The sequence below is a fragment of the Malaclemys terrapin genome, chromosome 7 (assembly GCF_027887155.1).
Source record: "Malaclemys terrapin pileata isolate rMalTer1 chromosome 7, rMalTer1.hap1, whole genome shotgun sequence".
Classification (NCBI taxonomy): Eukaryota; Metazoa; Chordata; order Testudines; family Emydidae; genus Malaclemys; species Malaclemys terrapin.
The window spans coordinates 15,082,923-15,102,240 of record NC_071511.1 but is presented as its reverse complement, the minus strand read 5'-3'; the positions used below and the strand labels follow the sequence as shown (position 1 = coordinate 15,102,240).

Here is a 19,318-nt window from a genome sequence, read left to right as displayed (position 1 = left end):
CGATCTCTCGGGGATCGAATTATCACATGTTGTTGGGACGTGACAATCAATCCCCGAATCGACGCTTGTACTCCACCAGCGCAGGTAGGAGTAAGCGCTGTCGACAGGGGAGCCGCGTAGGTTGATTTGCTGCCGTCCTCACAGCGGGGTAAGTCGGCTCGGATACGTCAAATTCAGCTACACTATTCGTGTAGCTGAATTTGCGTATCTTAAATCGACTACCCCCCTGTAGTGAAGACGTAGTCTGAGTTATCCTTCTTACACCTGTTCTATAGCTCTGTGAACTGATTTTCGGGGGTGAGCATCGTTCATAAGCATGAAGACTGTACAGTTTAAAAGCTGGGGGGGAAATATAAACTCCTGAAGACATAGTGTATGTGGGCCTACTTTCAGGTGTTTTATGAAGACTAATATGGCTCTGTACACTTCGTGTATCTGTACTAGAGAGGGGGATCATTTCTGTAATTGCGGTGGAGGAAGCTGGAAGTCTTTTCCTGAAACACCCCCATCTTATTGGCAGATGGTGTTCCTGCTCAGAACAGTTGAGTGCAACTGATGGACTGAGGCAGGTGGTTGGCTCCTAATTCAACCTGGTTATAAGGGAGGTGGGAATGGCTCACAGGTAAGAGAAAATCTAGGGTGTGTGCTGAGGAGTTCTGACAGAGCAACCCTAAGAGCAGCCAAGTGTGGGGAGAAGGTTTGAGCTGATTGTTGTACCTTATTTGGTAATGAAGCCAAATCCAGGAAACGGATGGATTTGGATTGCATACTGTGGCATCGCTTGTAGAATAGTTTGGAAAGAGATTTGGAAAAATGCTTGTATATCACTTCTTTAGTTACTAGATTGCAAAACACCCTGAAGTAATCCCTCACCCCACCTCTGTAGTTGTAAGGTTAAAAATGAATAACAGAATTATGGTGAATTTACTGTGTGGTCTTTGTCCCCCTACTCTCCATTTAAAAACCAGGCAGCATAGATTAAAATATCTGTCTTCTGGTTTTTTACAAATACCATTTTTAAGTATATCACTGTTTGTCTTTTTTCTCTCTTAAAAATACAGAACCTTGTTTTAGACATCATGCCGACTTTAAAATTCTTCGCTGCCACATAAGGAATTCTTCATTTACTTGGAGTTATCTGTGAGACTTTCACTGAGACACTTGACTGAAATATTTGAAGTAATTTGCAGAATATATGATTGTTCAGTAGGTACCAAAATCTGAATCACTGTATATGTCAGAGCTCATTTATCCTGCCCAAGTAAGTTTTTCATTTGATACTGATTTTAGGCCCAATATGCCAGCAACACAATCCATAACATATTATTTAAGATAATTTTTATAGCTTTTGTAAGCAAGACGTGCTCTCTTGCATGCAATTCCAGTTTGTGATAGTAAAGCTCTTCCTGCCTAGAGGAGGAGTTTCATGTGAAGGGGAGAGAGAGCAACTTTTACTTGGACTCTTGTGGGAAATTTTCCCTTCAGAAGTAGCCTGTCTATAAATCAGTGGTGCAGACAAATATAAAATGCAGCGGTAGCTTGTATCTTGTAATGCCTTTCTTCCAGGTTTTCAAAGAGCTTCCCATGCACTAGCTACTTAATACGTACAGAAGTAGGTGAGCAGTATGGTAACCATTTCACAGCTGTGCCCAGATTCACATATTGAGAATGTAGTGAACCCACTAGTAGAACTCAGGTTTCCTGACTTACAACCCCTGTTCTAATGGCTAGGCAACACTTCTTCCTTTTTGGGGGTGGAATTCATAAGAGATTGTAAAATTAAAGTCTGCATGAGAAGACATTATTGGGTCTGATCTTCCTAAAATGTGTGCACACAAAACATGCTTTTAATTGCAGGCCCATACAGTTACACAAGGGCCCCACTGGATCTCGCAGAAAGCATTGAACTCTTCAGCTGCTTCCACGTGACACGTGGATGGGAAGAGAGGCAGTGCAGTGTGAGTGACAGGTGAAGATGTATGATCTTGTCTCTTATGAGAATTCTGCAGCAACAGAGCTTTTTTCATATCTTCAACATCATTACTCTTCATACTTGTCATTCTGCTTATTACAGTATATTATGAGCTTCTTTAAAGAAACAGAATAGCACACTGTCCTCTTGACAGGTAGAACAATTATTAGAATTTCAAGTACTTATTACTTGAAGTGGTGAAATCAGAACAATTACTCTGTCCTGGCTTCAAGTCTCTTGCAATGTAATTATTTCAAGCTTCTCTGTTTTCAGAAACAGCTGCAGTTTTTGTTTTGAATGCTGATGGTCATTCCTTTTTCATTTTCCTGCTCTTACCACTTTGTACCTTTACCTTGTAATTAATTGGCTGTTCTTTTTCAGAAGAAAAGTAACTGGTGTCCTTCCATCCACAGAAAGGGCCCTCATCAGGGACTGACAGAGTGAAGAAAGGTGGATCCTATATGTGCCATAAGGTAAAGCTAAAAGACTTACAGCAAACCTCACTGGTTTAGCTGTCAGGCTATTGTTAGTAATTACTGCTTTCTATTTTTGTCTGCATGTATTTGTGATTATCTAATGAGACTAAGCTGAAGTAAATACATTTAGGCTATTAGTACATAATAGGAACCTGATACATGTTACACAGGAATAGTTCAAAAATTCTGCATAAACATTATATGGCTACATTTTTGAGTTGCTCAGATAATTATCATGGTAGTACCCTTGAAAGGATATGTAAATATCTCAATGAAGCAAAGTCATGTTCCCATATTACCAGAGGTGATGAAGTACTAGTTTTCGACATCTAGAGATGTGATCTCAGAATTTAGCTGTCTCGGCTCCATAGGAGACAGTAGCCAATTTTGCCACTAATCTCCATCTACTGGTCTAGTTAATGCCACTTCTAGCAACGTCTAGGTTTGGCATGATGCTAACTTGGTTGTAGAGGCTCCACATTGTTCAGTGCAACAAACAGCCTCTTATAAAGTTAATCAAATCAATATTGTATTGTACCATTTTACCCTGGCTTGACATGAGAGCTGGCAAAAAGAGAATTTACTTTTTGCAGATGTTGTCAGATCCAGGCTTGCAAAGTTATTGCAGTGTGAGTCCTTAATGGTTACTTCATTCAGCCAAATAGTGTCCTGTAAATGATGGAAAAGCCCTCAACTGCTGGTACTTCCCACATATCATATGTGCTCTCCTGAGTACTCTGGAGACACCATTGTACTATGTCCTGTCCTATACCATTCCATTCCAGAGCTTGATGATTGTTATCATTGGAGGAAAGGAAACCTAGCTTCTCTTCCAGAGGATGGTGTAATTTATGGTTCTTGGATTTTTGTATGTAGAGTCTCCCGAGCAGCTCTCAAACATTTTCAGTATGCACTCTTGAAGTCGATACATAATATTCAGTGTTTGTTTGTTTTTTTTGGGGGGGTGGGGGTGTGTGGGGGTAGGGAAGTTGATTATCTTTTTATTATAGCAAAGATTACTGGAGATCTTGGGGGCTCCCATACAATTTTTTTTTTTTGACCAAAACCTACCTTTTTTAGAACAGATGTTAAAATAAAACCTTGTGGTGCCCAGGAGTCAATTAGATGAGAATTATTGGAGTTGTTCTCTCCTCCTTTCCTAAAGCATCTTAATGTTTAAATGTTTAGGAACCTTCTACAAGTTAAGCAGATGTACTTATAAGTGCAAAGGCTTTTGACAGAGCACATCTTATTTCTTAAGACTTTTGAGAGAGCATGAACTTTTTGGAGTTTCCATTTTATAAAAAGGTAAATGTGCCTATGTTAAAACCACTTATTTTATAAAGCATGGTAATTTAAGCAATATCTGATGATGACATTTGATCACAAAATTACTCTAGTTATTGCCAAAATTAGCAAGTAGTCATGGAAATATGCAAAATAACATGCTCCAGAATTCAGTGTGTTGCCTTTTTTGCTGTAAAGCCAAAAATTCAGTATTGGAGAAGGGAATTGGTGTTCCTTCTCTTTTTTAATAATCATGTTTCCAGAATTGCGGAATGTAGCCAATGCTCATGTTCTTTCTGTAGTTTTCTTGCAGGTAGTTCTCTACCATGTAGTTTTCTTGCAGTTTGGGAGCTGTAAGCATTAAATCAACTAAATACTGGTGAAATAGGAAAATTTAAATAAAAGAAATACTACCTAATCTGAAAACACGTTCTCCACAACTCCAGATTAAATTGGTTCAGGATAGTACTACTTAAACTGTGTTTTAAATCGGAATTAGTGTAAGGAACGAACACACATAACTGTGCCTTACTATGTTATATACAGTGAATAGACATATTTCACTGTCAAGAACTAAATTATTCTTGATTTTTAAACACCCTCCTACCTCTTTGTCTTGATGGGGTAGTTATATGCCCAAATCCAGCAAAATAAGGGGTAGGAATAGCTTTGTACTGCACCTTCCATATGCCAATCATCTCAAGGCACAGTTGTTAGTTAGATCCTGGTGATGCAGGAACTGTGTAGGTAAATATAAAAATGTCAAGTACTACTGAATTTGTGAAAGTGACTGCTTTGGAGACTCCGCAGTAGCTTGCACACAGTGTTGTGGATTAGAATGCTGGATTAGAGAGAGGAAATATTGGAACCCTCAGAAAGGTTTATCTGTCACTCGTTTTGTAAATTACAATACAGTCTGCAGATTGCTTCTGGACAGTTGTCCGAGACTGGAGTTAGTCGGGATCAAATCCTTATGGCTGTGTAGCACTCCATCTTCCCTCCCCACAAGCCCTTTCCCGCGGGCTGTACTAGCTTTCCACTTGTTCAAGTCTATATCCTAGTTTAGAAGCTGAACTCACAAGTTCAGAGGTAAGAGTGCTGCCAGCTGAGCCAGGATGATGTGAAGGAAGCTTGAGCGTAACTCCCTTTTGCAAGTTTGTACACCCGGAGTGCTACCACATTGCCTCGCCAGTAAATCATGTTAGCTGCAAGAATGCTTGTGGAGCTTATGATTATGTCAGTATCCTGAAATGACTCCGTGCTTGCAGAGATGAATGGGTGCAAAAAACTTCCCTTGTGTTACATAGCACTTCCCCTTTTGGGGAGCCTTTAGTGGTCAAGCCTCAGAGGAACAGGGGAGGAGGCAGATGCCCCCAGTAGGGGCTTGAGCTAATAAAGTGTTAATTTTCTTACTAATAGTAAAACTAGAAAAGCTTTGAGAGGATTGGAAGCAAGAATATGACAAGTGGAGAAACTGAGAGAGTTTGGGAGGGTTGTTAGTCTGAGCGATGGGACTCATTGCTTGTTCTTTCCTCCCAAAGACTAACATTTCACTAATGCTGAGGTGAAGGATTAATGGATTCCACATGAAAGCCTTTTTGAAACGTTACTCAATCTCATGTAAACATTCAGTCCGGTGATGTTGCATCTCTTTGCAGAGAGAATTTAATAGGTGGCAATAACTAGTCTCTCTCTGACCCCCTTTCTCTCCCCCCCCCCCCCCCCCCAAAAAAAAAAAAAAAAAGTGGATAAACCCCATTCTGGAATTCTGTAGCTGCATTTATTGAACCTTCTTGTAAATATTTTCTTAATCTATAAAATAGATTGATGCTCCAGCTGTTTTATGAATATTTTCCCTGTCTCCATGTTAGACCAATGTTGATACTCCGTGCACTGCTAATTGTGAACCTAAGAGTTCAAACTTCTAAAGCCAAGCCACTTTTTAGTCTTTCTCCAAAGTTTGCCTTGTAAGAAGCATCTTGCATATTACACTTTCATCACCTATAACTCAGTTACTGTTTGACCAACATGCTTTATGCTTCCAGGAAAAGTTATTTGGCCTGCGAGGAAACTTATATGGACAAAAGGGTATATCGAAGCGTAAGACTAAGAAGTCAAACATATGGAAATCTAGTTGCAACCCTGTATAACACCAAATGTATTTATATTGCTTCCTTCATAAATAGCCACAAGGTGTAATGCCAGGGCTTATCTGAGTGAAAGGGGAGTCATCAAACTGAATATTTTAAAATAGACTAATGAAAAAAATCACTTTCTGATAGAGCCCTCCTTTTAGCAGCATGTCCTGAAACTTTATGGATTTCTTTCTTTCTTTTTTTTTTTCTTCAACAGCAGAAAAGACTTTATTTCTAAGGGTCTTTTCAATTAGTCGTTTTCTTTCTTGTTAACTGACTAGAGAGGGAAAGAGTGAAACTGATTGCACCCCACCTACTACTAAATGCAGATAATAAAACTGATGTCTAAATACATCCTCTGCTACTTTCATTTTTAGTAATCTTCATTGTCACTTGTAAGAATACACGGTACACCATTTGTGGCAAGTGTGACTTTCAGTTTGAGAAAGATCCTTTACCCAACAGGAATGTGTGGGGTGATGGGTAGTTGAAGAGAAACTGGTAAGAGATGGAGCTTTCAGCTTGGATAGCAGTAAGAGACTTGAAATTTATTTCTGAAGAGTTTGATTACTACCATCTCACAATAGTCCTTCAAGTCTTATTGATTTAACTCCCAGCTTCCGGCATGAACAACAGCTGTGCCCCAAACTCTGTTCATGTTACACTAAAAATATGTCCCTCCTTTGTGTATTTGTTCAGATTAAAAACAAACCCATTCCATTCCTCTCCTTCTCAAAGCCTGCAGCTGGTAAATCATCCTCATAATTAGATTAAATTTCCTGTGAGAATGTAAGGTGAAATCAATGTCACACGTTAATTAGCAGCTTTGAGTAAATTAACACTGGAATAGAATCTTCTTTACTGATGAATAATGTGACCCATTTTAAAGGCTTTTAAAGACTAGTCTTTTTTTTTTTAGGTGTTAAAAGTAGGCTGTGTATTAAGACCAAAAAATTGTATAGTACAAAGGATTTTGTATTAGATGCCTTTTAAAAGCCATTTAAATGGATTCCTCTACTCCCTTTAGAGTTGGCAAAGGGGGTGGGCAGGGTGTGTGTGTGTGTGTGTGTGTGTGAGAGAGAGAACCTTGTTAAATGACCACTTTGTTTTCAAAGTAGATAGTCTTGTAAAATCTAGTAGGATGCTGCTTCTTGCAGTATCATGAGTTGCACAGAGCCCTCTGCAGCATGCATGGCAGTTACCGTACACAGTATTTTTGCTCAGGACAAAAACTATTCTCTGGGTTCATAGTTTGTACCTGTATCAAGAACTATAGTGGAGGGATAGCTCAGTGGTTTGAGCATCGGCCTGCTAAACCCAGGTTGTGAGTTCAATCCTTGAGGGGGCCACTTAGGGATCTAGGGCAAAATCTGTAAGGGACAGTACTTGGTCCTGCTGTGAAGGCATGAGACTAGACTCCATGACCTTTCAAGGTCCCTTCCAGTTCTATGAGATAGGTATATCTCCATATTTTATTTACATTTCTCCTTAGGTGGAGACACTTGACAGTTAATGGAGGTAAACACCAATGAACTGTCTCCACACTGAATGGGCAAAACTTGACTGCACTGAAGTTTGGTTATACAAATGAAACCCCTACTTGGCCTATGAGCCTAGAATATAAGCCACTACAAAGTAGTATAAAATATGTACCTGTCTAGAAAGCAGCCTGTCCCCGTTCCTTTGTTCTTGTGGACTTTCCTTCATAGGCAGAGAGACATCAAATTTCAATTCAGAACTAGTAGTGATTGTTTTATAGCAATGTAACCTCTGAAGAAGGTTTCAGAGTAGCAGCCGTGTTAGTCTGTATCCGCAAAAAAGAGGAGTACTTGTGGCACCTTAGAGACTAACAAATTTATTTGAGCATAAGCTTTCGTGGGCTAAAACCCACTTCTTCGGATGCATAGCTGTAGCCCACGAAAGCTTATGCTCAAATAAATTTGTTAGTCTCTAAGGTGCCACAAATACTCCTGTTCTTTCTGAAGAAGGTGTTCATAATGTCAGATAACTGATGGGCCATAATGTTTTGAATGGCACAGACAAACACCTTTAGTTTGGAATTTCACAAGCAGCTTAAGCAATTATTATGTTCACAGCCTGCAAATGAGGGCTTGTCTACATAAAGTTTGTGGCAAGCTGGGGTGTAAATCTACTTTAGTCTGCTGCAAAGTAATAAATGTCCATGTGGACCCTGCTGTCACAGGGTATGTCTACACTTGCCAATGACTTTTTGTGGTGAAACTCAGAAGTTTCACTGCAGAGAGAAAACTACCTCAACGAGAGGCGTACAGCTCTTACGGGTGATGCTTTTGTGGTGATGTGCAAGAGAAGGCATGTTCTTCCTGTTTACACAGCTTTTAGCGTCCACAGATTATTCCACAGTGTCTAGGTGACCACTCTGGCCAGCAGCTCTGCTGCTCTAACGCCAGGTAAACAGACATCCACCTCTCCCCCTGTAAAGCTCTGGGAACTTTGAAATTCTCCTCCCTGTTTTCTTGGCAAGTGCTCACTTATCTGGCCAGGTGACAATGCCTGCTCCCTGGAGCAAAGGATCCTCTGCTTGGAGCAATGCTGAGCTACGGGAGTGTTGGGGGAGAGGAGGCCCCACCATTACCCCCTGTACCCACACATACTTCCCACAAGACCTCTCCTCAAAATGGAGAGAGCTGCACTGTGGAATAGCTGCCCTCAATGCGCTGCTTTCATCGGCGATGGGTAATGGAAGTGCTGCAAATGTAAACTCTCTGATGCCTGTGGAAGTGAGTGAGTACACAAACCAGCGCTTTTCTTTCACTGGTTCACTATCACCATTGAAACTGAGAGTGCAAAAACTCTGCAAGTTTAGACATAGCCACACAGTAAAAGTTCTTTGCTGTGCTTTGATCTACTCCCATTTCAAAGTGGGGTCGATCAAAATGCACTACAGAACTTCTAGCATGTGGCTGCAGGGTCTACATGGACACTTCAGTATGTGGCAGGACACTACTTATTTCTTAAAACCCAGAACTTTAACACACACAAACCAAAACACAGAGAGAAAACAGGCTGCTCCGTACAGCAGAGAAGCACAATTCACCCCCACCTTATTCTAGACTGGCTCTGCAGACTGACTGACTGAAAATCCAGATCACATGTTTCCCTACTGAGCACCTAGCCTGAAAGGACCAGGAAAACCCCTGAAAATTTAAAGTGATCGTTTATAATTTTAACACAGTTTTCAATATACTACAAGGCAGTTAGGTGCCCAAGGCCCAAAAAAATTCAAATGGGAGTTGGATGCTTAAATTACTTACTTTCCTCAGATGATAAAACACAACAAATTAGTTTGTATAGCAAGTGTATCCGAATTAGAGCTGTGTGAATAACTGATTTCTTTTCCAATTCTCCGGCTGTTCTGAAATACCAGAATGTTTTGTTTGATATATTTTTAGGGTATTTTAATTTTACTAAAATTTAAGTAAATTTCAAAACTGACATTTCAAATCAAAAACTCAAACGGTTTGGGGTTTTTTTTTTCAGATTTTTTTGTCTTTTTATTAAAAATTCAGCAAATTTGATGTAAATTAGCTGCATGGGGGGGGAAGGAGGGTGAGTTTTTTCTGATGAGAAATTCTTATCAGAATGACAACTCCTCTACAGACTTCATAGGCAAGTAAATGTATCCTTCATCCTAAAGGATCCCAAATGACATGTATACAGTACCAAGGAAATGCAGCCACCTCTGAGGTATAAAAGTAGCAAGTGGTACACAGCCTAGAGCACAGTAGCAGAAGAGTAGGGAAATGTTGGTAAACTAACATTACAGTAAACATCTTACCAAAAAAAAAGTGCCCTGGAATCTGTAGGAGTGGTTTTATCCTTAGAATGGCCATTTGCAGATGAATGATTCTGCAGCGGTTCCTTTGGGAAGTGCTGCAACAAGGTCTGACATAGCAAAACCTCTCTGTACAAATTCACTTTGTCAAAATGTAACATTCACAGAAAAATGGAGCAATCTGTTAAATTATCTGGCTGGAAATAACTGTTTGGAAAATTGTGCCCAGAGAGTAGTTATCAGAGGTTCACAGTCATGCTGGAAGGGCATAGCGAGTGGGGTCCCACAGGGATCGGTTCTGGGTCCAGTTCTGTTCAATATCTTCATCAATGATTTAGATCAGGGGTAGGCAACCTGTGGTACGCATGCCAAAGGTAGCACGCAAGCTGATTTTCAGTGGCACTCACACTGCCCAGGTCCTGGCCACTGGTCTGGGCAGCTCTGCATTTTAATTTAATTTTAAATGAAGCTTCTTAAACATTTTAAAAACCTTATTTACCTAACATACAACAATAGTTTAATGATATATTATAGACTTAAAGAAAGAGATCTTCTAAAAACGTTAAAATGTAATACTGGCATGCAAAACCTTAAATCAGAGTGAATAAATGAGGACTCGGAACACCACTTCTGAAAGGTTGCCAACCCCTGATTTAGATAATGGCATAGAGAGTACACTTAGAAAGTTTGTGGATGATACCAAGCTGGGATGGGTTGTAAGTGCTTTGGAGGATAGGATTAAAATTCAAAATGATCTGGACAAAATGGTCTGAAGTAAATAGGATGAAATTCAATAAGGACAAATGCAAAGTACTCCACCTAGGAAGGAACAATCAGTTGCACACATACAAAATGGGAAATGACTACCTAGGAAGGAGTACTGCAGAAAGGGATCTCGGGGTCATAGTGGATCACAAGCTAAATATGAATCAACAGTGTAACGCTGTTGCAAAAAAAGGAATCATCGTTCTGGGATCTATTAGCAGCAGTATTGTAAGCAAGACACGAGAAGTAATTCTTCTGCTCTACTCCGTGCTGATTAGGCCTCAGCTGGAATATTGTGTCCAGTTCTGTATGCCACATTTCAGGAAAGATGTGGACAAATTGGAGAAACTCCAAAGAAGAACAAAAAAAATGATTAAAGGTCTAGAAAACATGACCTATGAGGGAAGATTGAAAAAATTGGGTTTGTTTAGTCTGGAGAAGAGAAGACTGAGAGGGGACATATGTTTTCAAGTACATAAAACGTTGTTACAAGGAGGAGGGAGAAAAATTGTTCTCCTTAACCTCGGAGGATAGGACAAGAATCAATGGGCTTAAATTGCAGCAAGGGCAGTTTAGGTTGGACATTAGGAAAAACTTCCTAATTGTCAGAGTAGTTAAGCACTGGAATAAATTGCCTAGGGAGGCTGTGGAATCTACATCATTGGGGATTTTTAAGAGCTGGTGGACAAACACCTGTCAGGGATGGTCTAGATAATACTTAGTCCTTCCGTGAGTGCAGGGGACTGGATTAGATGACTTCTTGAGGTCCCTTCCAGTTCTGATTCTATGATTCTATTTCTAACATCATGACCTTTATAAGCCAGCTCTTCAGAAGTCAGTCATGCAAAATCCATTTGCACCTGTGAAACTGTGTGAGTGTAAATGGATGACTGTGTGTACTTCCATGAGCTATGTACATCAATACAGGGTCCTACAGTGCTATGCAGCCTTTAGATGGCTTGCTGGTTGTACCAATTAAAATCTTGCCCTCTAACTCACAAATTACTACATGGTAATGCAAAAGCATGCTGCTAGGTACAACAGAACTTGAATTTTTCTGCCTGACATTTTCCAGGAATGAAAGGACTCTCATTGTAGGCATGTCTCTTGGGGGAAATGAAACTTCTTGGATACATTTTTAGTACTGTTATTCTTTTTACTGAGAGGCTATATGGTGACATGAACTGGGTTCTATTTTTGGCTCACACATTAGATCAAACTAAATTCCAGTTGTGGAACCTACATTCCTGGTGGTAGTGTTGAGCCTAGGGAAAAAAATAGTTTGAGTTTGCAGGGAAAATACATCTTTGTTGTGAGCTGGGTGAAACCTTTTTTACAGGTTGAGGTAAAACATCATTGAGATGGATAGGCGTGAATGCACCTTGCTGTTGAAATAACTGTAAGGATAAACCCCCACCTAGAACACAAGGAGTATCTGAACCTGCCCAAGAAGTTTTGTTGAATATTGTTTTAGGCAGAGAGGAGAGGGTGTGTGGGAGAGAGAAGAGGGAAGACAGAACACAGAGGGATACAGACAGCCCGAAGGAGCAGCTGAAAGCATGGTGTAGGATCTGAAGACATCTGGGGAAAGGGTGCAAGTGGGAAAGGCTGCTGTTGGCTCTGTGAGCAAAAGAAGATATTTTCTGCTATTTGATTCCTTCTGTGTTCAGAGACCAGGACTTCATACATTCCTTGTAAATAAACAAGATTGCATCAAAGAAATATGAGTATTGCCAATTTCTCCTCCTAACCGAAATGCCCCCAAGGCCCCAAAATTTGACTAGCCACTTGGATCAAAACTCTTATAAATGTTATAAACAAGCACATTTGATCTGAAAGGAAGATGATGAACAAAGGAATCCCATAATGTCACTTTTAAACACCTGCCAGTTTAATCACATTTTTAATTTGTGTGTGTAGGAAAATCATTAGCATCTCCAATTGTAAATGCAAAATATTAACTGTTCTAAGCATATTGCAATTCATGAATGTGGACTCCTCAGTATTCAATATTAAGGCATATTTCATTAATGTTTGAAATGCTATCATTATTTGAACATTACAAGGGGAGAGGTGGAGAGATCCTATTCCATTGTTAGTGTCTGTGGATAAACAGCCAGTTACCTCTGCTTTCTGCAGATGATTCTAGAATATTTGTCACTTCATAGTTAATTTTTCCAAAAAGTGAGGAGCGTTCTACTTGATAGGAAGAAGTAGATAAAGACCCCTAGTTTTTGAATTGACCTACATTTTTACAGAACTCCTTTTGCCTGTCCCAAGTTAACGTCCTAGTTTTGAGCTTTAATCATGCTTTCGGTGAATTCATTCTCCGAAAGGGAGCAAAATGCAAAGTCCAATAAATGGTGTAGTGGAAGAGGGAAAGCTAACTTTTTTTCAGTACCTACAGTTTATTAAACTGAAATAAAGCAAACTTCATATTACTATATATACTCGTTCATAAGCCGACTATTTTTGGTAAAAAAGTGAAGCATCAAATTGCTGGGGTGGGATTATAAATGGGTCTACACCAAAATTTGATTATTTTAAACTGTATGGAATCATTGACTTGAATATCTAATACATTGTCGTTTTGTTTACCTGGAGCGTCTGCAGGTATGGAGCCCCTCCGCTCCCTGTGGCCGCGGTTCGCCATTTCCAGCCAATGGGAGCTGCGGGAAGTGGCGCCACTTCCCACAGCTCCCATTGGCTGGGAATGGCAAACCACGTCCACTGGGAGCTGAAGGGCTCCGTACCTGCGAACACTCCAGGTAAACAAAACGTCCAGGCCCATTAGCGGCTTTTCCTAACAGGCCAGGAACCAAAGTTTGCCAACCCCTGAAATATAGGGTCGGCTTATGAAAAAGGTCATACAGTTTTTGCTATTTTTACCTATCCATCTTGGGGGGGTCGACTTATAAATGAACAGGCTAATGAACGAGTATATATGGCAGTTAATACTGTGTGCTGGAAATCTGAAAGGTGCCGAAATGAAATCTCTCCAACTTATTCGAACTTGTGTTATCCTAATTGCTGCAAGTTTCTTACTCTCTCCTAACTGAAAATGCTAATTGGAGTGGAAGTTTAGCTTTTTAAATCGGTAGTCCAATGTTAGGGGCTAAAATGGATGAAGTTCATTTAATCCTTTCTGAATAATTTCTGGTGGCCCTGCCATTAAAAACTCTAGGCCAAATTCATCCTTGATGCTAGTGGAGTGAATTTGAATTTGATCCCTTTTGTTGGATTGTAAGTTTGGTAAGCCATATGTTGTTGAGACATACGGTGCTCACACAAACCAAATCTATAAATTACTAATCTTTTCCGATTTTCATTTTTGGACTAAAAAAATCTGCAGAATAACACAAATGTTATCTACACTGGAAACAACTGACTTGGGATTGTGTGTGTGTGTGGCAATCCTTGCATCTGCTCCGTTGACTATAACCATTCCTGACTGTCGCCACTGAAGATTCAAATCTGTTATACACAGAACAGGTACAGAATTAACAGTGCAAGCTTTTGACAGTTCCTTACCAATGTGCCTCAGTCCCAGCAGAGGGGCCACATTAAAGAGAGTCTGAGAGCGTAGGTCATGTTGGATAATCCTGTGCTGCCTCCCTCATATCAGGGAGATTTGAAATAGCAGTTCCTCCTCTGAGTTTTCTAAAGGGCAACTTGCATATAATTGCAGCCTATTCTGAAATCAGGCCAGTAAGAGAGGAAACTGTCAACGCAAAATAATTGCTTACCAAGAACTTCTGACAGGTAGCTGAATCATCTATCCCAGTGGTTTCATTTTAAATGAAAATGTTTGTGGCCACCGATATAGATTATATCAGAGTATAGGTATCCCTAAAAAGACTACCAACAGGAATACCAGTACATAAGTTGGTCTTCAATCCAGTTGCTTTTTTTCCTTGGGATTTCATTGTCATGTTCAATAGGATTCTTCTAGATAGATGTCAGTACCTTTCACTTCCAAATCCTCTTTATGTATCGAGACCCTTTTCCCCATTAAATCAGGAAACTGAGTTTTATTCGCTACAAAGAGAAAAAAGGAGAACTGCCTTGCTGACACATCTTGTACAATGAGAAAAGGCTCGTTTGCACTCTGGCTGTCAAATAGTACAGCTACATTGATTGGGTTAAATTGTGAAATATTCATGTCTGATCTTATAGCTGTTTGTGTCCAAACCATGAAGTGCTACACTAGAATCTAATCTGTGCCTTATTAAGTATGTTTCAGTCTTATGTTGCAAATTAAGTGTGGGGAGAGGCAGGATGCAATTCTAAATTTGACCTATAAAGATCTTCACACACAATTTTCAATTCTTCAAATGCATGGAATACAGGGTTTGTTTGTTTTTTTATTTTTTTTAAGGGGAATAGAGGGAGAGATCTATTAGTTACTAATCTTTTCAGATTTTCATTTTTGACTAAAAAGCTGCAGAATAATGTAAATGCTATCTATACTGGAAACATCTGAAAAGTGCAAGAAAAAGTATATTGGAATACACACTGAACTGCGTTCTGACATGGACTTGCATTAAATATATTCATGTATATGTACTTTAAGCTTGTGCAACTACTATTTAAGGTATTTCATCTAAAGTCAATGTACTACGGTTCTCAATAAGCTAATATTACTTAGGGTTGCCAGGCGTCCGGTTTTCGACCACTGCTGCTTTCCCCTGTGCCCCATCATCCCAGCTCCTGCTGCCTCCATACCCACCTCCCCATTCAGGACTTAATTTGTCCCCAGCTTTGCTGGGACTCGGTAAGTCTGCTGTGAAAAGTGATATTTGTATGTTGGTAATATTACTTTTCACAGCAGACTTAGTAGCCTAGTAAGTCTTATTAAAAAAAAAAAAAAAAAAGCAATCAAAAAAAGCAAAAGAAACAACAAGAAAAAAGACGAGAATGTGCAAAGCACCTTATTTGTGTTTCTAATCTGTTTAGGTCCAATAAGGAATAGAGACAAGTGTACATTGTTTTTATTATTGATTCTGCAAAAAAACCCCTACATAAATAAATTACAATGATTTAGACATTTATATGTGCATATTTATTAATTTTTCCAAAAGTTAGTATTTTAGGAAAAATTGTCAGAGTAACCACCAGCAAGAGTTCGGTGGCTGCACTCTGAGGCCACCAAAAAATTTGTTGCAAGCTCTATATTGCTGACTAAAGCGTCATACCCTCCCGTGGCACTGCATAAATAACAGTGCTTTTAATCTTCAGAGTAGTTTACAAACTTTCCTTCATTTTCAGCACATCTGAGGTAGGTAATTGTTCCCAGTGTACCTCTTGATGCATTTGTAACGTACAATCTTATTACAGACTCAATTTATTAGTTTCCTGTCCTGAAGAACTTCAATAAAATATAAAAAGATGGGGGGTGGGCAGGAAGGAAGGTGGAGTGGGATTAAGGGTAACCAAGTGTTCAAATAACTGTCAGAATGTCTCCTTGAGTTTCCTCTCTTCCATCCAATAGGCTTTTCCAACTTTTTCCCATCAGCCTGGTGCTTGACTGTCATCTTTGCCCATCAGTAGCAAACATCAGCGGCAATTGAAATGCTCTGTGATATTAGTCTAACCAGCCCTTACTTCTGTAGACATAGACACAAGCTGTAATATGCGCTTAAATGACTCTTTTTTTTTTTTTTTTTTTTCTTGCCTTCTAGTCCTATTGCTACAGGTATCGCTGTGCAGCCCGCAGTCAAAACACTCCTGATAGTTCTGCTTCAAACCTGGGATTCCGTTGTGCAGCAGACACTCTGCCAGCTTTACAGTGACAGAACTTGTTGGTGCTTTGAAGCCACAGGGGACTAAAAATTTCACTCCAGCACGAGGAGTTTTGTGGAGTTCCAGCCTGCTGAGATGTTCTGCAGTTACCAGTCTCTAGTGAGACAAAACAAGATATCCAGCTAATTAAAAAAGACATCGGAGAAAATCACCTTCCAAAATAAGTCAATGCCAGTCAGAGACATTTAATTCTATAACCAATCTTTAGAGAAGTTGGGTTGAGTTCCCATATCAGCTGTGCAGGTGAAAACATGGCGTTAATGTTATTGATTTCATTAGAAATATTCCAGATTTACACCAGCATAGAACTAACCAGAACCTTCCTGACTGCATTTTGAAAAGGATATTTTGTTTTAGATACTATTTTTATCTCCTCTAGAGAAGATGCTCTTCAGTACTGAGTAAGTATTTTATGATGGATTTACCTAAGTGATCCAAACCCCTCAAGTAGGCCCTACAAACTTTGGGAGGAGTTAAAGGAAAATTTGAGCTTTTGTAGCATGGTATTTACTTGTTATATCCTGAGTAATATAGGAAACCTATTGTCAATTATAACTGAGGGTCATGGACGGAAGAAAAACATTCCACTTTATCTATTACCCTATATTGGCAATTGGCTATGCTTTTGTAGATTTACCTTTGTAAAAATGTAGTGTAGCTATTATACTGCATTCCTTTTGCACGTAAACATTGTGTTCAGAAAAGACCCTTGCCCAGGTGAGTAGTAACTTTCTCCCTTTTTAGAAAATGGCAGCTTTTATTAGAATAGGGATGATAGTCCCATAAAGTATTGAACATTTATTGCCTTTACACTGGAAACTTGTAGCGATAGAAACACACCAGAGATTTCCTTTAACGTCTATCTAACATTGGGTAGATTTATTTGGGGGGGTTTAAGTTATTTATTCAAACTAGTGATTTTAAAATTGTCTTTGACGGTGAATGGCTCTTATATGAAAGCTTGCATGAAAAGACAGGAAATTGGAACTGAATGGAAAGTTTCTCATAGGCTTCATTGGGAAAACCTTGAGGTTGTCCTTAAATAAGTTTCAAAATGTATTGAAAAGCTCCATGTAGTTGTGGCTGGTAAATTAACTCAGTCAGCTTGGGCTTTTCATGTTAAAATACACTTGAATCTTTCTTCTCTAATGTGCTTCACTCTTACCAGCACAGTGCTGCTGACTCTGGGACCCAGCCGTAGGAGCAGATGGAAAAGTTTCCATGTCAACCACTTACTCTTTATTCTAACTTTAATCTAATCAAGAAACTTTGTTTGCTGAATATTAAGAAGCTCCTAACCTGAATGTGCCAATCCTTTAGCCATGGGTTCTATTCCCAGCTGTTCCACTGACTCAGTGATCTAGGACAAGTCTCGTGCCTCAGTCTCCCCATCTATACAAAGCACGTAAGCCTGATTCCCATTTTAAAGTGCTTTGAGATCTATGAATAAGATGGGGTAAGTGTGTTTGTAATAGCAATATTTTGTATTCATATTATTCACTTGTTTCCAGCACTTCTTGCCTATAACTTTGATAGGTAGGCATTAAAATACAAAGACATTAGTTGCCAACTTCTGCCCTGGGATAGTGAGTTTCCCACCGAATGGAAAGCCACTACAGAGGGGTATTCCTATGGGAGTGACCATGCAGTGAACCCACCCAGGCCCCATTGGCATAGGAACTAAAGTTACACTTGCATGACAGACTAAAATTCAGCGAAAGCCATTAAAGTATAAACATTTGCCAATGCGAAGTGTTAAAACATATCACGTAATCATAGGAAAAAGCTGTGGTATCTCAAGGAACTGTCGGGAAAGACTGACTGACCAGTTGTATATACTAAACACAGTGCTCACAATTGTGCACCCACTAAAACAAATGGGAGGAAAAATGCTGTCCACCTTAGTTTAAACTTCCTGTGCTATCATAGGGACATGTCTGCCTTTGTGGAAGGGAGTATGTGAAAATTCTTTGTTTTGAGGCATTGTCATTGTTGAACACCTCTTTATTTATATACAATATAAAAACGTGTCTGGTTCTGAAGCTTTGAAAAATCATTGGAATTTCTGTCTCTGAATGGCAGCTTCAGAGTAATGCTTGTTCAGAAGTGGGGCATGTCTGTCAAGATTTACTGTCCCAACGGGCATAGGTGTAAACTTCCTTCTGGTGGTCTTTCATTCTGATGGCTTAACTTGTTTGTTTCATATAAACGCATTAGCTTGAACGATTCCCACTTTTTTTTACACTTTTACAGCAATCGATCAGAACTTTAATAAAATGATTAAACTGAACATTCTGTCAACAACTGAGGTTTTTGAATTACTATTCATCTCACTTCACTCTTCAGCAATCTGCGAAGCATGTGGTTTGTCACTGGGCAAATCAGATATCCCTCTAGCAGTGTTCAGAGCAACAAGGTAAACTTCCTTCCCCTTTATTCTACCAAAAGAGAACAATGCCATATTTAAAACTTTTTTATGCTGGAAGACGGAAAGTGGGAAAACTTTCTTGGATTACTCTGATCTGTATTATGGAAATGTTAAACAACTACCCAGGCACAAATAATAGGTGAGATGTTTAAAGTACTGTACAATATTAAGGCATCTAATTTAAAACTAATAAAAAATTAAGAATATGGGTAGCATCCTCTAAAGGTATTTTTTATTATTTTTTCAGATCTCTTTAGCCCCCTCTATCATGTTTACAGATGAACATTTCAGGAAAAGTTTGGTGAACAATAGCTTGCTGTTTTCCAATGGCGGGGCGCTAGTATTCACATCCTCACATTACAACATATACAGCCAGTTGAAAGATTTGTTGCTTCTGATGTTCTTTGATATTTGTTCTTATTCCTACAATACAGAATAGTACAAAATGTCCCCTTTTTATTCCTGCCACATCCATATTTTGCATGGGATTAAAACCTCCCGAATTTGTTTACAACTTTAACAAAAGTTAAATTTGAAAAATTTTCCCCTTAGAGTATCATGAGAACATCCAACTTTCAATCAGCAATTCTACAGAAATACTACTTACAGCTATTCAGCTGAAAGAATTAATCCCAGAGG

At 39.3% G+C, this 19,318-nt stretch overlaps 1 protein-coding gene across 7 annotated transcripts in view; it reads left to right on the top strand.

Annotated features, from left to right (window-relative positions):
- SUMF1 (sulfatase modifying factor 1) overlaps positions 1–18,541 on the top strand; it is a 73,332-nt gene extending 54,791 nt beyond the window's left edge. For 2 of the 7 annotated variants that reach the window (XM_054034485.1, XM_054034483.1), the window contains 2 exons: positions 2,386–2,445; positions 16,131–18,541. In XM_054034485.1, coding sequence (XP_053890460.1) covers positions 2,386–2,445; positions 16,131–16,241 — 171 coding nt within the window. In that variant the 3' untranslated portion in view covers positions 16,242–18,541. The other 5 variants (XM_054034488.1, XM_054034484.1, XR_008445651.1 and 2 more) reach the window with 4 other exon arrangements.
- The last annotated feature ends 777 nt before the right edge of the window (positions 18,542–19,318 follow it).